Raw genomic sequence first — 21,218 nt, 5'->3', positions numbered from 1 at the left:
AGTAAAACAATAAGACTGCTGCTGCTTTACTCATCAGTGTTATTTCACTGACAGCACAGAGAGATCTTTCATGACAAAACCATATTTTGCTGCTGTTGCTTGAAAGCAGCATTAAAACCATATTTTGAGAGTTAATGTTGTTTCACTGAACTAAGTCTGTCTGTCATGTCTGAACCAAACAATCCTTCATTGTTTAAAATGACTGAAATTACGCAATAGTCTTTGAAAGTTAACGGTGAAAATGTCGAGGGACCTGCAGGAGGAAGAGCGTTTATTATTGGTAATGCACTGCTCTAATGCCTTGTGATCGCAGTAATGTGGCATTTAAAAATAAAGAAAGGTCACCTCAGTGAAGCATTACGTCCAAATGACCCCTGTGAAGAACAGCACAGGACTGTCAGGTGACACAATGGATATCGACTGACTTGGCCGACACTCTCATAAATCACAGTTTTGCCTCTTAATAACTGTCTGTCAAGGTATTCTGGACCAATATTCTGGACACATTTAGAGGCAATAAAAGAGATGAAAATATAAGCTGTAATTTATATGACCGGTCACTGCAACATATTCTGTATTAGACGTCAAGGTGAGACACCAGAGGTGAGTAATGATGACAGGAGCTTGTTTTATTCACTCATTTATTCTTTTTTTTACAAACAGTAAATGGCACATCTTCATAAATAACACGTTTAACAATTAATTTGACTCTCTCTTTAAATATATTTCATTTGTAACAACATATGATTTACACCTTGTAAAAGTACTTTTTGAAATATGATGGCAAATGACTTAAAAACTGACTGTAACAGTGATAGAAGGATAGAAACGAGCATGCCACCTGCATATCAAACGCTGGAAAACTGTAACGCACGTTTGCATCAGTAACATCTACTGTAGGTCTAAGAGGAACAATATCAATGCACATCATTTGTCATGAAACCAAACAATACTCATGCCATTCATATCAAAAACCAAATATCTGTGCAAACGCCTTTCTCAAAAATATATATACACATTATGTACAGTCGGAAACAGACGATTCCCGGCTTCAGTGCTCATCCAGGTCGATCATTTTTCATTTAAATAATTGAAGTCATGCTGTAGATAAAGCCCAACTTGACATGCAGGGGGCAGATACTTTTTGATTTAACTGTACTGTGTAACGCTTTGGTGTGAATGAGCTTTCGGTCAGAAGCGAGCATGTCACTGCAGGTCATCTTTTTTTTGAGGAATGATTATCTCGCAGCTAATGAGGCCCGTCAGGAGATTTAATCCTGTGCAGTAAGCGTGTGATGGTGGTCCAGGCTGGCTCCAGTTTTAATGAATGAATGTCCCCCCCCCGCTGGTTCTTCAATGTAAAGCTCTGTAACACACATACCGACAGTTTAATGCTCTTTCTTTCTCCATTACTTCATTCTGACAGCCTGAAAGGTATCATTTAACATTTGTGCATCTCCACATATACAATATTCCTTATATAATCCTGAAATTTCTCAGCAGGCATGCGCAAAATCTAAGATGAATCCAACTTGACACGTATCAGGTTTGCCTATTTATTTTTCCCCTGCTTCCTCCCTTGGCATTTGGTGAAGAGATGGTGCCTGTGTCCATTCCTGGGATGCTGGCCAGTCCTCCGGCTGATAGCTCCTTTGATATATGGAGGCTGATAGGGACAGTCAGCAGCACAGATGGGGGTTGGGGGGGGGGGGGGGTGGTTCTAAAATAACCCACCCTAACACACCCCGACCTACTGTGGCGGGTATTTCTGCCGATTTCAGGACAGGCTGTGCGTCGCGGATCAATTTGCCAGACCTCAACAGTATAAGCCAGCAAAAATAGAATTGATCGGCGATGTGCAGGCAGACTTAAAGACACGAGCAGCTGTGGCTTATGTAACACGGCGTACGGAGGGATACGATGTTTGAGGATCGGCTAACGTTTCTTAGAGTCGCACACACAATCTGAATTTAAAGAACTACAACATGACTTGGCAGAAGAGAAAATGAGCTGGGCTCGATGATTGACAGTAATCAGACTGCACTGTATTTTGTGCCTCAGCCTTCGGTCTGGTGCTCTCAGATAAGGACAGGTCTCAGAGGCAGGGAGGAAATTAAGATTTTTACTTATCTAACAGTTTGAGGCAATTTGCATCCTCATCAGAGCCGTAATTAAAGGAACAGGTGTGGGTGCTTCAGCTTCCTCCTGAGACCAATTATCCATGAATGAATATGTACTTTGACTTAGACTTCTAAAAGAACAGATTTGACTGATTTCACAATTATTTTCATTATTGGTTAATCTGCTGATTTTCTCCTTGATTATTTGATTAATTGTTTGGTCTATAAAATATCAGAAAACTGTGAAAAAATACTTCACTTTTTTTTTTTTTTTAAATAATATCCTAGAGCTCAAGGGGACATTATCAAATGTCTTGTTTTGTCCAAAACCACAAAATATTGAATTAACTGTAATGTAAGACAAAGTAAATCAGCTCATTTTCTTTTCAAAATAACATCTAAGTTTAAACTAACTGAGATCTGAGAGTCATTCTTTCTGCTCGTGGTCTCACCTGATTGAGTCTGATACTGTAAACTGGATCTCGGAGCTCCTGAACCTTGAACTGACCCTTTGTGACCCAACACTCCAGATGGGCTGTGGTCTAACATTTGGGTGATTTACTGTATGGCCTCTCCTCTGTGTGTGTGTACGTGGTGGAGAACATTTCCCTGGATGTCAGAGATTAGTTACACAGGGCTGACATTACAAACCAGCGGGGATGGAAAGGCAGTTAAGTCAACGCGAGCCCTTACCTTAATGTCAGATGTCACGGCCAACTTCTGCCATCACTGACTTTGGCCTGGAAATGACAGATTAGAGTCAAGCCATAAGTAAATAGAAACATTTTGCTTGGTCATGGAGCCATATAAGGCTGCGCTTTCTGTTGCTGAAATACACCCACGTGGCTGCAGAAGCGGCTCATGTTTAATTCAGAGAGAACGGATGCACAGATTTGCTATTAAGCCTTTTACATCACATTTTCTTGAAGGGAGCAGCTTTAAATCTTAAAGCCTAAATGAAATAACTGAACAACTGCATTTGCAAGTGAAATGCTTTCAGACTTCTAGCAGTTTTCAATAAGAGAAATGTCTGATCATTTTCCATGTTCTGCTGCCGTAGTGCCGAGCTAGAAAAAGCTTTGATTTGTCCAAAAATGGCAGTGGACTGAACAGTATGTACTGCGAAAAGAAGGTCACCTTTCTTTAGGCGGTGTTGAGTTGGTCTGCTGCTGCTCTTGCTCAAGTCTGTAAGTAAGACAGGGTAATATTTAGAAATGCTGCACAGATGCAGGAGTAAGAGCATTTTTACATTTTTTTTACAATAAAATCACATGAAAATCTACTGCTCACCTTTCCCGTTGTGCTCTTATCTTCTCCTCATCATACCTTGAAAAAACGAGAATAAAAATGTTGAACTGATGTGTCATTACATCAACATTTTTAAAAACCTTGCTCTGCTGTATGCTGAGGAGCAGCTGACTGTCATATGGGCGTGCCGAGGTACCTGGATCGTCTACTGTTTCAGCCGTCCGTGCACGTTAAAATAAACAGTGACGACTATACATTAAAGCAAATGCTAACAATTACTAAGTGTTAATGAGCTAACCGCAGTTTGGCTCTGGTTCAGTTTGATCATTATACTGTGAACATTCTGCCAAGGTCTTATTACAGCAAGCATGCAGCTCTTAACATAAGCTGTGATTGACCCAGGCGTCTCAACAGTGACCCTTGGTGGCTCAAAGTACTTACTGCAACACACACTCAGGGATCTGCACATGCTCCATGGGGATGATCTGGCTGAGCTCCTCCAGGGTGTGAACGTACCGGATCTTATCCATGAACTTCACACTGCAGAAACCATCGGCAACATCATAAGTCATTGTCAGAAATGATCCCCTCTGAAGGCTTAGAGCTCTGCTCTGTCTCTATAGCTGTCAGGTAACAGCTATGCATTCATGTTTTCTGATGGTCTGAATCGACATGCAGCTGGATCGTTATGTCATATCCTCTCTCTGTTTATTAGATTCGTTTGGAGAAGACATTCTCAGCCAATATACAACCCAAAGGACGGACTGATGGACTATGAACCACACTGAATGGATCCTCACCTGATGAAAGGTCTTGAGATGGCCAGGACGGTCCGGATGAACCATGTTGGGTGAGCGATGATGAGACACTTTAGATTCTTCCTCAGTCTGCAGGACATATTCAGATTTATGTCTGTCCTCATCATCACTTCTTGCAGGAAGCATTCAGATGTATGACCTCCTCATTATTACTTCTACCATAACACATTCAAATTGTTTCATGATTTATCTTTAGCATTAGCATTAGCTTTACATTCTTGACCGTGCCCAAACAGATATTCTGTCGGTCTTACTTCCTGTCAATCATTTGGTAGCATCTCTTCAGCCAGCTGATGCCGGGCATCTTCCTGCGAGGAGTTGCTCCGTTCATATAAACAATCATGTAATCTTCTGCCACCAGCAGCTCCAGGCTGCTCACGACGTACCTGAGGACGGAACAAACAAGCTCACATCTCACTGTACGATAACATACAAGATGAAACACATTTCGCATGGATCTGATGCAGGTATGTCCTTCACAGAGTTAAGTTCTTGATATTAAAATGAATGTTGTTTAACTTTTCCAGCTTTCAGATTGAGCATTTAACATCAATATTCATTTCAAGCATGATTTGGCCTGCAAATTCCATAGAAACATCTCCTCTAGTTATGCGCTTTGATCAATTATGCTGCAGAAAAAAATAAAGTAGAAGAATTCTGAAAAGGCTCATAATACAGCATGTTACTGTAAAAGAGTCCTGGAAAAAGAGTCTCTTACAGGAAGAGATTCTCCATGATGTAAGTGTAGTCCTCACAGCTGCTGTCAGGGAGGTGGCAGGCAGCAAACACGATGATGGCATTCAGACCTTCACCGTAATAACCTGAAGGAGGAGAGAGGCGAACATTCAGTGTGATGCCGGCTGCACTGGCAGAGGTGTGACTGCTCACACATATTTTAATCGCAATTGCTCACATACGTTTCGTTGCTTTCAAAGCAGCCTCACAGCTTTTCAAGTTTGGCAAGTGGGCTCAGATTAAAATGTGTGTGCTTTTTGCATGCATGTGAGTGGGTGTTGGTTAGCATCATTGAAGTAACATTTTTAATGTGAAGCACACGAGTTTCCCTTGTGCTTGAAATCCATCCATCCATCCATTGTCTGTCCCGCCTATCCCTTTCGGGGTTGCGGGGGGCTGGCCTATCCCAGCTGTCATTGGGCGGAGGGCGGGGTACACCCTGAACCGGTCGCCAGCCGATTGCAGGGCAACATACAAAGACAGACAACCATTCACACTCACACTCACACCTAGGGGCAATTTAGAGTCACCAATTAACCTAATGAGCATGTTTTTGGTCTGTGGGAGGAAGCCGGAGTGCCCGGGAGAACCCACACATGCACGGGAAGAACATGCAAACTTCACACAGAAAGGCCCCCGCCTGACCTGGGGATCGAACCGGTGACCTTCTTGCTGTGAGGCATGTGCACTACCTGCTGTGCCAACGCGCCACCCTTGTGCTTGAAATGTGCCGTATAAATACAGTTGCTTTGCTTTTCCTTATTTCCTTCATGAGTTCTAATGTTTCCTGATGTTTGAATGCTCTTCCAGGCTTTTTCCAAGCCGACAAGATCATCACGATCCTGGTGAAAACGCTTACTTCTAATAAGTGGGTAGAAGTCTGCAGAGTTTGCTCCTGAAAATTTCATTTCATGGCGCCTAATATGAAATCCCTGAAGTGCAAGTGTTCATTAGGTACGCCTTGCTAAAACTAATGCAGTCTAATACAGCCGTCCTGCAGTAATGAGATTCAAATGAATGATCATTTTGAGGTGATTTGAATTGTGTTGTTTTATACTGACATGCCTTTTCTATTATACTCTCCACTCCATTCATGTCAAAGTCAGTATCTGCATTTAATTAAATACACACACATGCACACACTCTTTTACTAACCACCGTGTGTGACCACCCGCAGGTACGGCCTGATGACCTGCATGTCAATCCGCTGCTCCTGGTCACCGATGATCACTGTTCGCCACAGACGACCGGATGAGTCTCTCTCCTCTTCACTTTCACCGGGAAGCCGCTTGGCAGTGGCCACGGGAGTGTCATCTAGACACGAGGTGACACAGAAAAGTTGTTTAGACATCTTTCCCCACTTGCCTTAACATTTCTGAAATCAGATGAAGTCAGCATGAGGCGGAGGTGTCTGGAAAGCCAAAGGGAGATAACGCACGATGTCTTAGGCAGGACTCAAACCCTGGACACTGCAGATAATCTGATGTGCTTGTCAAGTAAATCCCAACATGCATCCCTTAACCTTAAAAAAACAAGTGCCTTCCTCAACACAGGCCCCTTCCTCCAAATGTTTCTGAAATTCTGCGTAACGTCTGACCTTCCCACTCCAGCTCGTTGCCGTTGTTGATGAACTCCAGCGAGTCAGTCTCATCCGGAGTCTCGATGTCATCTACGTTGATGTCCAGGTCGTCGGGCGTTTCCAGGAAGTCATCCGACAGCACCGACCCCTCGCTCTGATCCAGGGAGAGGTTCATGTCGGGGGCGACCAGAGTGCGACGCTTGCGCTGGGCCATGGACTCGCCAACATTCAGGGTGGTGGGAGGATCTGGACAGACAGGCCAGGAAAGTTTAGATACTATACTGTACAGTAAATACTTACGCTGTGTATTCATTCCACTTACTGGTTCTGTTGTCAGTGAGGCCACATGAGGAATCAACGTCTCCATCCTCTGGAAGCGGCCTGCAGAGAAAGACATGAACATATAGAATAAACACGATGACAACTACCCCGATGAAAAATGACACAAATAGGAACTCTAGTTCCTCTTTAGCCTGTTGTTTTCCTGCTAATCATTGCTTTGGCCTTTTTATAATTGTTCGTTTTAAGCATTAACATTTAAAATACATTGCTGTGATAAAAAAAACTCAAATAAATTACAAAGTATGAGCCGTCATTCCTAACATTTTGGCCCTAAGCCTTTTATTTCTGAAAAGTCTCTATTGTGATTTAACTACAGCGTGTCCTTTGAGACAACAACACCAGTGATTACCACCTCCCCTCTGACATTATAATAAGACAGCTGAACCCTCAGTCCTGGGGGACAGGAGGGCTACATTACAGCAGATACTCAACCAAACACATACACAGACAGAGAGGGACACAGACATTAACACAGACGCGCATGCATAGACAAACACGCCCTGAAAAGCCACAAGTATGGGCTAGCTGATGGAGCTGCGGAAATAATTGCTGTTATTATGCTGTCAGTAGCTTTGTAGAGGTGCGTTAAAGACGGTGCCATCAACAGCGGGGAGGAGAAAAACAATTTGCAGGGTAAAAGCTTCTTAAACGTTTCACTCTAGAGTAAGAATCAGGTTTAAAACGCCTGCAGCTATTTTCATTTTTAAACTTGTGGAAATAAGAATCTGTCTCTGTTGTTCCCTGCTGAATTGAATTACTTCCTTTGCATTGTATAAGCTGTAGCCAAATGGATACCAGGATACCATGATCACATTATATCTTATAAGTATCAGCATTGGACATTAAACATGGAGCGTACTGTGACATACTGTATATGAAAATTGGAAATCCACTGGATGTCCTTGAATAATCAGTTTCCTGTGTTCCTTTTCCTCCTCGGCACGAATGATTCCTGCCAGTAAAAGAGCGTGGGCGGCCGACCATTTTTCTACTGCTGGACGCCGTGATGTGTTTGACTTCTCTCCCTTTTTTCCTCCACGCTACACGCTGTTTTGTTCGCTGACATAACACAGCCTCATCATGCAACATGTAACGAGTGCGCTGAGGACAGAACACACCTGCTGCTTGTCAGCATTCAGCGCACGCAACGAACTTCCCATTACAGCTGGGCCTGGTTGTCAAAGCCTGTGCACGCACACGCACAGCCCACCTCTCTCTCACACACACACACACACACACACACACACATGGTTACCTGGGGAAGTCCTCATCCTGCCACTCGTCCTTAACCTCCATGCTGTCCATGCGTAAAGTGGCTTCTGCTGTACCCATCCCCTGTGAGGGAGGACGGGCTTCAGCTCACGGCAGCTGACAAACAGATAAAACAATGTGATTCAGTGGGAAGCCAAGTGGTACAACCTTGTTAAAACACGCAGTGCTTGTAACGCTCTTAAAGGGGCACTCCACCCACTTTACACCACCCTGATGACTTCACCAGGAGGTTTTGCCTAAGACTTCAAACTGACACCAAGTCAGTGTTACAAATTCAAGGTGTGGAGTTTGAAAGATGCTTCACCAGGAGGGTTTAATGGAAAACACCATGCAGTTGCATTATGGGAAATGTAGGATTCAGAGATTTTGGGAGCTTGAACCATACCAGGGAGGAGGGATTAACCTTTTTTGCTTCAGTTTCAACCATTTTTTTTTTCAGCCGGTGTTTCATAAAGTAGGTACAACCTTATGGAAGAGATATGTGATAAACTGCAAGAGCAGCACTAAACAGCCCAATTAAAAGGCAGCTATAGCTTTCCTGCACTGTAATTAGGTGGTCTGGAGATCAGCTAGGAGAGATAATGAATCTGTAAGGAAGAATTCAAACAACAATCTCTCCAAATCCAGAGTTTACAATTTCTAAAAAACAAGTGCTAATTCTCTGTGGATAATTCATGTAAAATGTCATAATCAAATGAAAAAAAATGGCAAAAACTAAGTCCAAGTGGATTTCCTTTCTCTACATCTCTGGGGAAAGAGACAAAAATAAACCCCACATTGCTCATACAGCCCCTCGGGGTGATTCAAACAAATCATACACGGCGTCATAAAGCAGATGGTGATCTCAACTTCCAGATTTTACATAACCAAATGAGGAATGACAGGAGTTTTTCTCAGTATGTGACATAAAGCTCTATAGTGCTCTGTGTTTGGGTCAGTTGTTGCAGGCTGGATCAGTGATGCACAGAGTGAACATCATGTGTCTGTCTCGTGTCAGAAATGTGAACACTGGGGGAGGAGTGTCCTCCCGACACGACTCTCCTAGCCCAAGTTCATGTCATAGCAGACGTTGCCACAGTCCATTTGTCCACTGGGATGGCACTGATGTGCTGTAGTGAGACACATCGGAGTCTATACTGAAAAAAAAAAAAACCCCAGCAAATGTGGGCTAAAAGGCACAGGCCTTCAGGCTGCGAGCTGCGTGTTGTGATTGGATTCTAAATAATGGAGGAGAATATGTTTACACCGCATGAGGAAGCTGCAGTGTTTGGTGTTGGATTGATGGGGAACTCCTTAAAGGGCACTTTAATAAAGAGTCTCCTGGCTAAATCACGCTTTGAGTCACTGCTCTCACACTCTAATCTCTCTGAAACGCATTGATTATTTTCCCTGCTAAATTAAGAATGAAAGAGGAGTGTGAGTGGCTGAGATTAAAGTGGAAAATTCACACAGCAGAACTCTGTGTGTGTGTGTGTGTGTGTGTGTGGATTGTTGCCCGTGCAGATGTCTCTTGCCAAGCCTCAGCTGCTCATACATCGAACTGCTGATTGATGGACACAAAGTAATGCTGCAGTAGCACGTGTTTGGTGGGGATTTGAGTCCAGATGGCAGAGCAGCCTTCTTTGCACAAACACGATCCCGTGAGCCGTTCACTGTGCTGCGCCCATCAAACCAAACACCTAATAATCCGTCAGAGAAATGGAGGAAGCTTCCACTTGAACGAACATCACAGTGTTCTTTCCTCCTCTGCACTATGAAATCATTTACATGGCTTGCAGCTTGGAGATAAGCATCAATAGAGCCACTGATGTTAAAGGGCACGGTGAGGCGAGACGTCACGCTGGAGCCTTCCTCAACATGTGTGTTGTTTGGCTTCAAAGCTTCTGTTTTCCTCTGAATATTTAGGACTCGATAAGCAACAATCAAAGCTTGAAAAACATGTGCAAACATAGCCAATCTACTTCATCGGGACTGGTTTGACCGAGACCAAACAACCCACCAACTGCCATCGGATTCTGATTCAAGTGTCGCTGATTGAAAGTAAGAGAGCATCTTTTTCTAAAAAGAGAAACTGAAATATGTGAAATAACAAAGAAATGTCTAAAAGAAAAGAGGCCGTTCATGTGCGTTGGTTGTGTTGAGGCTGAGAAATTACATGATCAGGATGTTGAAGTGTGGGTGAGAGGAGAGGAGCTATTGGCTGCCATCCTTTCCTGGTCTGACAAATGCAAACAGACACTCTCTGTAATTTGAATCACAGAAGCAGAAAGAAAGCAAAGCATCAGATATCATATCTCTGACTGGGAATGTGCTGCCCTGAAGGAAAGAACTCACAGGCTGTAGTTAGGACGACCTCCTCTCTGCTGCTTTGCTTTCAGATGCTCCTCTTCCTCCTCAGATCTGCCTGGGCTGAGTGAGGGTCATCGCTGTTGACATCTGCAGGCGGGACACTCGTGTGCTCAGGACCCGGGCCGCTGGACGATCCGCGCTGGTCGCTGATGCTGAGACCGGAGGCTGTGAGAGAAAGTGCGTCCTCCTGCGGAGAGAGCGGTTGGCAGAGTCAGGGTCATCACACAGCGAGCGCCATCCTGCTCTCATCTTTTCAGCCTCCTCTGCCGGTCAGATGCTGCTTTTTGGACAAAAGATAATCCTTTCCCTGCGCTTTTAGCTCTCCCATTTACTTCTGCTGGTCTCTGCTGACTCCCCCCTCCTCCTTCCATCAACACTAATGCCCCCCCACCCCCAGGCTCTAATCCTGCTGTGATGATGTCACCCGTATGGGAGCCGTGTGATGGCGGTTATGTAATCACACCTGCCTGCCTTCTCTGCGGATGCTCGGAGTCAGGATCGGCTGTTGTTCGTCTCCTCGCGCTCAGTCCATTTTCCATCCATCATTTCACACGTTTTTTTATCCTCCCGCGAGCTGGAAAACATAGACGGTCCTACCTCACCGCTGTTCCCTGGCAACAGCATCCTCCTCCCTCGCATGCAGCCTCACTCGCTCTCTTGCTTTTTCTCACCGTCTCTTTTTAAGCTCTCTCACTCCTGTCGAAACCCCTCCTCCACATGATCTCCCCCCTCCTCTTCTCCCGCTCGTCGGCTGTGACGCTCCCTCTCCCTCCTTCACCTCCCCTTCTGCTCTCCTCACAGCTGCACTGAGCTCTGGGCCATGTCAGTGGCATCTCTCTGACATCGCAGGGAACAGCCACTGTCTTGTTCTGCTCCCGCCACTGGCCGTTTGGCAGAACAATGCATTTCGGGTGTGTTTGCAGTTTTCTATTAATAACGCTACTTTGCACAGCTCTGAAATACATGCCCAGACTTGAGACGAAAACCATTTTACGTTCCCACAGATCCAGCACAGATGCTCAATTCAGAGTAGATGTCTTTGGGTGTTTAAGAACACATTGTTTTAATAAAAAGATAAATAAGTTAATAAATTGTTTTTCCAAGAAAGGCTGTCAATTGTGGCAATCGAGTTTCAGTTCCAGGCAAACACTGTATTGTCTTAACTTTTATAAACTGAGGGACTATGAAGTATTAAACAGCTTTATGTGAACTATATCTGCATTGCCCATGTGCAACTGGGTCAACTTGTTTTTGTCGTGCATGTTGACTTCTCTGCCACCAGATGGCGGTAGAGTGTTCGCTATAAACTGTGCTGCTCTATCTATCATGGGTTGGGCTGACCTCTTGATAACCTCGGTTAAATCCTGTGTTATATTTTCTATGGTTAACACAGTTAGCATGCTAACATTTGCAGTGTAGCCTTTTAAAGATACCACGTTGCAAATTGCAGATAAGGTTTTATTATGACACGTAAGCATTGTAAGGGCAACATCAGACACAAGAAAACACCAGTTAGAGCTTGTCGCCCAAAGTCCTAAAGTTTGACATTTCCTGTCTAATATACTGTTACTCCAACATTTTCTGCTGCAACGTTGCAAGAAGAGTGCTGTAAAATCTCCTGCTCCTCAAGTGCTGAGGGTAAAGCCTCCAAAACGTATCACTCCTCTTGGCACCAGGAGGCACAGGGGCAGCTAATTCACACATGAGAAGACCTGCATAAACTCTGTTCCACTAACATCTGCTTGTAAGCTAAATGAGTATCGACTTGTACGGTATACAGGTTAATAAGATTTACCTCATTACTTTAACAAAGACAAAAAACAAATCCTGTTATCATTAAGAAATAACATATACAAATCTCAGCCTTCGGAAATCAATGCAGTCGAGCCTCATGAAGCTCACAGTGGAAAGCTCTGCAGCTCGTGTCTGGACAGATGCTGCACTACACCCACGCCGATACAGTCACCCAGCACATTGGTGACAGTCCGTAGACGATCCCTATGGACAAACATACAGGAAGATCTGAGGTTATGGAAGGAATTTGTGAGAGTGACTTGAGTACAATTACACACAAATTTAGGGTGATTTCAAAATGTTAAGTTGCAGGATAATTTTAGGGTGCAAGAGAATGCTCTGATAGTTTTACAGAGCCTCTACACTTCAATACATTTGACTTTCCTACTTCCAAAGACCCTCATGATGCACTCACTAAACCTCTAACTCCTAACCACGAGCCTTTCCCCAAACTTTACCCTAACCTTAAGCTGTAAAACCTCAACCATCAAATGATCAAAATGTCCACGCTTTGCAAAAATGCTCTCACACTTAGAACCTGAAACTGCTTTTGGTCACATGAACACTTACAGAATCCAGTCAAAAATCAAGAGCAGTGATATGTCCTCTTTGGGAAGTCCAACTGACGACAACACAATCAACATGGACACCATGCCAGCCTGCGGGATGCCTGCTGCACCAGTGCTTGCAGCTGTGACAACCAAACTGAAGAGAAAAAACAGTGATCGTGTTGAAGCAATAAGAAGAAACTCACTCACCTCTATGGGAACTTAGATATTAGTTAATCATGGAAATTAGTTAATGGCTTGATTGAAAAAAGAAAATATTTGAACAGTCTGAGCTTCTCAAGACAGGAATTCTAAAACTTATAAAACTACAAGTGTCTTTTGAGCATACCTGAGGACAATGATTTGACCCAGGTCAAACTCCATTTTATTAACCTGGGCAATGAATAAAGCAGCGACACATTCATAGAGCGCAACACCATCCATGTTCACTGTGGCCCCAAGAGGGAGCATGAAGCGTGCCACGTGCTTGTCCATGTTGTGATGATTTTCCATACAGTGGAGGGTAACAGATAGGGTTGCAGAACTGTGAAGAAACCAATACAGTAAATGAAGGAAGCTGATACTCCACCATTGTTCATATGCCTGCAGTGTGTTATGTTTATTATCAAGACTCTGGTTCACCTTGATGAAGTCCCAAAGGCAGTGGTGAGAGCCCGGAGCACACCCCTCATAAGCCTGAAGGGATTCTTCCGTGTGATCATGAAATAGATGAGGGGCAGAGTGAAGAGGCTGTGAATCAGCAGGCCAGTGATCACAGTGAGAGCGTAAAAGGCAACTCCACGACCAATCTCCCCGGCGTCTGTCATCTTCACAATCTCTCCTGCCAGCAGGAAGAGGGTTCCCACCGGACAGTACCTGTGATAAAGAGGTGAGACGCAGCAGAGGAGAGGCAGTGAGAGGTACCCAATGTAGAGGGAGCTAGTGGGTATACCAGGAGTTCAGAGCTGGCACGACAGAGCACACACAACACTGAGAGTGCTTACAATCTATCATAAAGATAAATGAAACACAGCATGTAATCAGCACTATGATCAACAGCAAGCAGCATAGGTGACTGCTGCTACACCCATAAACCTGATAGCGAACAAAACAAAATGGTGCATTGACGAGACAACAGCCAGTTCATCTTCACGATAGCCTCACGTGCTTACCAGATGACTATGCTGACTAGACACATAATGGTCTTATTCAGGCAGTCGAAGACATCCCTCAGAGGTTTGCCCTCAGTCCCCATACTTCCCAGAGTGAGCCCAAAGGCAACAGAGAAGAACAATAGACCCAAAATATTGATTCCGTCTGCGGTGCCTTGCTCAGGTACTCTGTCACCTGTTAAGAGTGGGCAGTGTAACGACAATTTAAGATACAGCAGACAACATATTAAAGCAACATAAAGGACACTGGATTAGACAAGCATTTGGAGCTGAAATAGAAAAACAATCTCACTGTTTTCACTTGTCTCTGTCATACTGGTGACATTTCCTGGAGAAACACGACTGGAATGAACTGTTTTATGCTGGATAAAAAGAAGAAGCAAATGTTAATGGTTAATAAGTACGGAACAATGACAGTGTAATTACAAAAAAAAAAACAAATCGTAGCCTTTGCCATGCCTCCTTACCTTTCTGAAACAAGCTTCCACCAGATTTGAGGGAATCATGTTTCTATAAATCACAAACACAGATTAGGTTTTTAACTGCCATCTCTATCATCACATGTTGCCTGTAATTTACTGGAAAGTAAGTTTCCTTTAAGGACTTCGATACACACCTGAGAAAATCTAGAAAGGAATCTACAGTTTGCACAGCGTCTGCATCACCACTAGAGGACACTGAGGCAGTCCTGGATGATTTCCCTGGTCGGATAAGGACAGCTAGGGTGATGCCAGTGAACGCAGCAATAACTGTGGTGACCATGTAAAAGCTGAGGGCCCTTAACCCAATTTTCCTATAAGCCTTCCAGTCCACAGATGACACTCCTGAAATAAAGAGATATGGCTGTAATGCCAATTTGCAATTGTGTGATGGTGGCCACTTGCCCAATGATTTCATAGTGTTGCACCTCAGCTGGTTCCACATTAAACAGAATTCAAAATATGCTCAGTTTCTTTTGTTTACCTTTATGTCCTGAAATGTTTCACCAAATACCTGAAGGTGTTTTCACCCTGAGCAGAATATTCAGAGGTCATAGCACTCCTTTATTCATGCAGAGCAGGAACATGCAGTGTTATCTTTTCCAGTTGCACTTGCCAGTTAGCTCTGAGGGGTACTAGGCTTCGTCTGGTGCTCGCAGCTCCACAGCAGCAACGATGAGCCCCTGCACAAATTCTATTGCGCCATTGGCGTGTGAATTCATATATATACGCGTCTGTTGTTTCAGCTTGTTAGCAGGGGGGGTCGTCCACACTGGGAGCTGTGTCTGGTCTGTAGCCAGGGGTGCTGTCGTCGGGTCCCTTCGGCCCGGTTGGTGGGGGGGCTCCCTACCTTGGTGTGGGGGTCTGTCAGGGTTGGGGGGCCCGGGTGGCCACCGCCCCCTGTGCCCACAATCCATGATGACTCCTCTCGGTGTGGACGGCCCCAAAGGTTGCATTATCCTCAATCCTCAGTGTCCTGCCATGTCTCTTCCTACTATTTGTGGTGAGAGAGTGTGTGTGTGTGTGTATGCATGTAGTTCGTGGTGTGTGTTAGCACATACGTAGGGTGGGAGGGATGGGTTCTTAATGTTGTTCTGTTTTTATTTATATTGTTTTTAACTCTTGTAAAGCACTTTGTGTTGCATTTCATTGTGTATGAAAAGTGCTATATAAATAAAGTTTGATTGATTGACTGATTGATTGAGCCATTAGCTCACAGCACAGGACTGCTTAACACTGCCTCTGTCAGAATGCGGTCGTGTGTGAAAGCTGCTTGTTGGGCATCCAAACTCCGCAGAAGATTGTTAACTTTAAAAAGGCGCATTTGTCCTTGTAGCTCATCCAGTTTAACATGTTTGTAACTGTAATGACGCTAATGATGCCTTTTTTTTTTAGCACTGCGAATGCAGCCCCACAAATGAACCAATCAACAAAAGAAAAATCTTTTCTGGGTCTACTTGTGTTTTGTTGACAGCCACCATGATGCACTGACATGATATCAACTGTGATGGAAAAAGTTTCCATGTATAAATTTTTTTTTCTTTCTTTCACTGAAAAAAAGGGAGCTGGATCAAACCATATATGGCCGTATATACCCTCAGCCTTCCCCACCCCTGCTCTATTTAGTGGCAGTTTTAGGACGTTTCAGTCTTTAGGCTTAGTAACATTTGCCCCACCAAGTTTTGTGACTACCAGTGGTTAACTACTATGTGTTCATCTACTGTGGTGATCATTATCAGGAAGCTATCACATATGTTATGTGAATCAGACCACTTCTTTTTTGAAAATCATACCTGAAATTAACCAAGCTGCAGTGTGAATCTAACCTGCAATCAGACTGGAAATGATGAGAGGAAGCACCATCATCTGCAGGACTCTCAGCATCAGTTCTCCAGGAAGGGTTAAATATCTTATACTCCTGGCTGACATGTTAATGTGTCTTAGAGCAAAGCCCAGGCCACCACCTCCGAGAAACAGAAACAGAAGTGAATGAATCAGCATGTCATTAAAGGCTGAGTTCAAAATACCAAATGCAGAGGAGCCAGTGCGCAGAGCAGTGCTAGAGAAGTTACATATTAATAAAAAGCAAGCAGCAGGGTGCCATTTGTCTTCACAATGGTATGGTAGATTAATAGCAGACTAGAATATAATTTCCAGGCTTTATGGGAGAATGGAGTACAGTGTGTTTGGAACCCACTCACCTAAGGCAACAGCAGCCATTGTAAGAACAACAAAAGCATTTCTCTTGAGAAAAGCCATAACATTAGATCCATTCTGGCACGAAGATACATATCCCAGGGATGCATGGTGTGTTTGGTTTTCCTGGGGTTCTGTAACCTCGACTGAGTCCAACACAGTCAGTTCATTAGGGCTTGGCAGCATGTCTTTCGTAAGTTATCCCTTCAACCAGTATAGACCGCAGAAAGATCTAGATGTTTGGTCTCCTTCTACTATCAACAGAACAATGAACATTAAGAAATCAATCATTAATAGATTACAAAGATTGTCTGAAGACATGGGACAGGGAAGCAGGTTAAAATTGTGGAAATCATCCTACCGTTACAATAACGAGATGTTAAAAGTGACCAATCAATAACATGATATTAAAACCTGTCTATGGAATCAAGAAGCACGCGCTATGAGAAGCGAATTGAAAAATTCTTACGTCCTCCTCAGTCTATTGGTGGTGATAGAAAAAAGATCACTGTTAAAGTACGATTCCTTGGTCAGTCTTACGCATGAAGCTCGGTGACCACAGTAAAGACAGTACGGATTTAATCATTAGCTTTGTGGGTGTGCCTTTTCCTCAAGTAATATGCAAATCGTGTTTCATTTGGAATAGATAGCTACTACACAAACACCTGGAACTTTAGTCATTGTTATCCCCATGCTTGGGGAAAGTAAAGTACTAAAGTAATTTTCAGAGACATCACTTATTTGTAGTATGACCTGTTGAAAATCACTGACTGGCAAGGAACTGCATGCTTACACACTGAGAGACAAAGAGGAACTAAGAAACACGAAGAGATTCAAAGAGGTGAGAGAGGCAGCCAATGCAGCCATGGCGAGGGAGCTGAGAGAGCCGGCACTGCTCTATCGTCCATGGACGAGACCATGACTGGCTCTACTTCTATCATTGACAAAGGGCTGCGAGCCACTCCATCTTCATACGGCAGTCTCTCTCATCTCACCCACATAGATACACGGATGCAACCGCTGTGAAAAGGTGCCTCTATTAAATATTAGTTGGAGGTGCTCTGAAGACATGCGATCAGGTTATTTTTTTATTTTTTTGAAGTGTTGATCCTAAGAAAAACATCAAAATGTCTCTCAAACCACCCTGGTGACAACATGTATAGATTTACAAAACTGTCATAGCTTAATATGCTACATCTGCTGGATCTCCTGACCTTTGAGGAGAGGGGATGGCATGACACAGAAGTAGAAGAAGTTAGACAGTTTGGCTCCAGTCCACAAAACAGAGAAATAATTGAGGCAGATCTTCTGTAATTACGTGATCTTAAATCCCACAAGATGTCCTGAGGTGTGTTAGTTCTGTGTTATGTACACAGCTCTTAGGTCACAGAGGTGTTTGCTCACAGTGTTCCTAAAGTACTGAATCCTAGGAGGATAATATATGGCAGCAGTACTGGACATGAGAGCTGATCAGGGAGATTTTAAGTATCTTACAGTTTCCTGAGTCCCCTTAAATCACAAATCCACTGGTGGCAGAGGTACCATCAGGACATGGCATTAATCCTTTAACTGGTGTGCATGCTGCTTCATGTGCAACTGTTAAGCATTATACTGATATTACTAAAAGCCTATGACTTGCCAAAAGTTCACTCATATCTGGTCCAAAATATAGTGAAAGACCAAAAATTGTAATTTTCATCGCCTCTCCAGTGCCTAAGTCTACTTTACTGACTTCTAATAATTCTGTAGTAAGAAATGATTCTATAAAATTTCAATTTCTGTTATTGCATTATGGGTTATGTTTGTGCTTCTTCTTTTTATCTGTGTTTATCACACTGCCCCCTGTCTACTGCAGTAATTACAGCTGTTAATGAGGTAAACAGCTGTAGCCTACATCCTGAGGGTCTATCCAGCTGCATCTGCTTGAGAAGGTACAGCAAAGACTCTCTCATTGTCTGTAGGCTCCCAATTATGAGCTAAGCTCTTTAGCAGTTTTATTCCAGCCACTAGTTATTGATACACTGTAATCATCTTGACACACAGTCGCCAAGGTTTCAATTTGGGAAATCTGAATAGCAAGCAGCATTTGTTTGTAATTTGTTGCTGGTGTTAATTAGATTTGATTCATGTTGAACTGTGGAGTGGAAAGCATTTGGAAAGAGAAAATATGACCTACATATCCCTTAATCGGGGATTAGCAGGTATGATTAGTATTACTAAAAACAGGCTCCCACTTCATGTTTGTGTCAGAGCCACCGATATAAACACAGACAGAAACTAAATAAAAGCCTCACACCTTCAGGTAGCAGTGAAGGAATGACACAGTGTCGGTACACAGCGCTTTTTATTCGAAACATCCACATTTAAATGCGGACCAAGTGCACCCAGTGTAGCAGGGTGCTGCTGTGAACCATGTTGGTCACACTAGAAACAGCAGGGTTTACATTTTCCAGCTATGATTCATGTTGTTACACAGAAGCCTCCATCTGTGTTTCCAAGTACTGACACTGGTCATTGACGTTGAGGTTACAGTCACATAACAACAAAGTGTTGATTCAGAATTGTTCCACAGATATTAACTCATATTCCAGATGTTTGGTAAAAAAGGATGACAGCCACAAGACGTTCTAGTTTGGAGAAATAGAGTAATGATATAATATAATAAAGCACGACTTAGCTCGAATGTTTTGTCTGGAATTAACTGAGAGTGATTCATTGTGGCTTCCAAGAATTTTCTGTTGTGATCGTGATTATGCACTGTAACATGTTGCTCTAAGGGTGGACCTAAAACTGCCAAACTAACATTAAATAAGAGGAAAAATGTTTTTTTCAAATTGCTACCTGCTAAGCTGGTGTAGCTGAAACAAAGGAAAGATTTGTTTTACACAAGTTAGATGAGACACATCTTTCAATGTAATGCAGTTTATGACAACAACACCAAAAACACGGTCAACAAAAGCGGAACACAATACGTTTCACAAAGACAGGTTTAATTACAGAGCCAATGATGATTGGATTGTATTCAACTGAACAGGTGTACCTAATAAAGTACAGTGTATTAGACTAATGGTTCCGTGACTGCACATTCAAATCCAATGAATCTTGACTTGGACTTAACTGTGAGCAGTCTTTGACTTGTTCTGGACTCACCGTGGATGCAAGTTGTGATAGAAGATAATTTCAACTCACCCAGGCAGCCATCCATCGCAGCAATATTTTTTGCTATCTTATATAGTACCACAAAATCGCAAGATGAACCCTCTCCCCTTTAGCAAACCCCTCCAGCAGGGGTAAATATACCAAAAATCACAAGACATGAAGTATCCTCTTTGTTTAACAGTCCATGTACTGGACAGTGCAACTCTGTGGCTGATAAAATAACATCATATGAATTCTGCTTATAATCAAATACTAATTCTATTATACCCCATCTTAATAATCGACCATGTTGAGTGTTCACATCTGCAACAAACACAAAAGATGAAGTTGATTTTAGTTTTTTCTAAAGTGTGTTGGTATGAATTAAGCAGTTTGAACTTGGTTGCCTGTGTTGCTACATGTGATGCATGTGTGACATCAACGGATGCAAGCGAGGCTTATAAGGTAGCTTTAGGTGGGGGTTTATTTCCTTGGGGCTCAAATTAGCCAGAGAAGCAGATTAGGCTGCGTGTGTAATAACTTGTCAGGGCTTGGTTTCAAGACGCGACCATTAAAGCTGTGGTAGGAAAAAATCTATAATAACCTTTCAGTATATTGTAATTCAAGTGGTCTGAGAGAAAACAGGACTTCTGCACGTCCTCTTGGCTCTGTTTTTCCAGCTGCAGAAAATCCAATAACAGGTCACTTCAGAGAGAGGGTTTTCCGATTGGCTGTTCTACCAATGAAAAGGCGGGTGCACGTCCACTCAGACAGTGAATGTCCAGTCTTGCGTAGCCACGTTTTAGTGTGAGCAAGCACTGGGGAAAGTGAAAGGCCTCCAGCTGCTTGTAATAAATTTTCAACATGTCCTTTGCCAACAAGCATGTAGAGTACAAAACAAGTGTGCGCACGTCCTGCCTCCACATGGAGCTTCGGCTCATTGTGTTTGATGCTATGGCACTCGAGTCGACAAGTGGCAAAGAAGCACTGTGATAAACAGTGATGAATAAGTTTTGAGGGGGAACAGTGGTGTGTGTGTGTGTGTGTGTGTGTGTGTGTGTGTGTGTGTGTGGTGTACTAGGTTCTCATTCCACTGTTAGACTGTGTCGCAGCTGCCTCTGAGGGAGCTTGAGGGGTGTCTCTGACAAGACGAGTCATGGCGCATTGCACATGTTCAACTGTTTCCTACAGCAGCTTTAAACTCGTCTTTCAGACAGCGTGCTTTAAAACAATTATTTACTCACCTAAAGTAATGCTGATGGCGATGACGTCAAGTTCTCATTGTCCAGCCGAAAGTGTGTCAGTCTGTACAAGACATAGTTATTGAATTCGAGTGAGATTCAATGAGATTTAATTTGAAGATTATCTAAGCTATTTTCTTCATCTGAGCGTACAGTAAAAGTTAAAAAACAAACAAAAAAAACCTCG

At 43.3% G+C, this 21,218-nt stretch overlaps 2 protein-coding genes across 3 annotated transcripts; both read right to left on the bottom strand.

The window, feature by feature from the left end:
• Nucleotides 1-623: 623 nt before the first annotated feature.
• LOC139338427 (caytaxin-like) lies at nt 624-11,354 on the bottom strand. Of its 2 annotated transcripts, none has more exons than XM_070973410.1 (14): nt 10,927-11,354; nt 10,449-10,650; nt 8,098-8,210; nt 6,823-6,881; nt 6,519-6,746; nt 6,077-6,235; nt 4,905-5,007; nt 4,441-4,572; nt 4,169-4,255; nt 3,810-3,908; nt 3,411-3,446; nt 3,258-3,305; nt 2,814-2,860; nt 624-1,366 (listed from the first exon to the last, which is right to left on the bottom strand). In XM_070973410.1, the coding sequence occupies exons 3-13, from the start codon at nt 8,172-8,174 to the stop codon at nt 2,821-2,823; spliced, it is 1,068 nt and encodes a 355-aa protein (XP_070829511.1). In that variant the 5' UTR covers nt 8,175-8,210; nt 10,449-10,650; nt 10,927-11,354; the 3' UTR covers nt 624-1,366; nt 2,814-2,820. The 2 variants fall into 2 exon arrangements, with proteins under 2 accessions (XP_070829511.1, XP_070829512.1); XM_070973411.1 differs by having other exon boundaries at nt 10,931-11,198.
• A 1,007-nt stretch (nt 11,355-12,361) lies between these two features.
• LOC139338763 (excitatory amino acid transporter 1-like) lies at nt 12,362-19,857 on the bottom strand. Its single transcript, XM_070974019.1, has 11 exons — nt 19,842-19,857; nt 16,658-16,840; nt 16,283-16,420; nt 14,594-14,801; nt 14,445-14,487; nt 14,270-14,339; nt 13,978-14,152; nt 13,448-13,681; nt 13,155-13,349; nt 12,828-12,962; nt 12,362-12,461 (listed from the first exon to the last, which is right to left on the bottom strand). The coding sequence occupies exons 1-11, from the start codon at nt 19,855-19,857 to the stop codon at nt 12,362-12,364; spliced, it is 1,497 nt and encodes a 498-aa protein (XP_070830120.1).
• Between the last annotated feature and the right edge of the window lie 1,361 nt (nt 19,858-21,218).

Source organism: Chaetodon trifascialis, chromosome 11 (genome assembly GCF_039877785.1).
Source record: "Chaetodon trifascialis isolate fChaTrf1 chromosome 11, fChaTrf1.hap1, whole genome shotgun sequence".
In the NCBI taxonomy this organism is placed as follows: domain Eukaryota; kingdom Metazoa; phylum Chordata; class Actinopteri; order Chaetodontiformes; family Chaetodontidae; genus Chaetodon; species Chaetodon trifascialis.
Note: the sequence above shows the minus strand (reverse complement) of the source record. Positions and strands in the feature narration are given on the sequence as shown.

Coding starts and splice junctions, on each gene's coding strand:
- LOC139338427 (XM_070973410.1), bottom strand. CDS start 8,174: ATGGGTACAGCAGAAGCCACTTTACGCATGGACAGCATGGAGGTTAAG. Junction 6,882..8,097: donor CAGGATGAGGACTTCCCCAG/GTAACCATGTGT, acceptor CTTTCTCTGCAG/GCCGCTTCCAGAGGATGGAG. Junction 6,747..6,822: donor CCTCACTGACAACAGAACCA/GTAAGTGGAATG, acceptor CTGTCTGTCCAG/ATCCTCCCACCACCCTGAAT.
- LOC139338763 (XM_070974019.1), bottom strand. Junction 14,802..16,282: donor CATTTCCAGTCTGATTGCAG/GTTAGATTCACA, acceptor TCTTTATTTCAG/GAGTGTCATCTGTGGACTGG. Junction 14,488..14,593: donor TCCTTTCTAGATTTTCTCAG/GTGTGTATCGAA, acceptor TGTGATTTATAG/AAACATGATTCCCTCAAATC.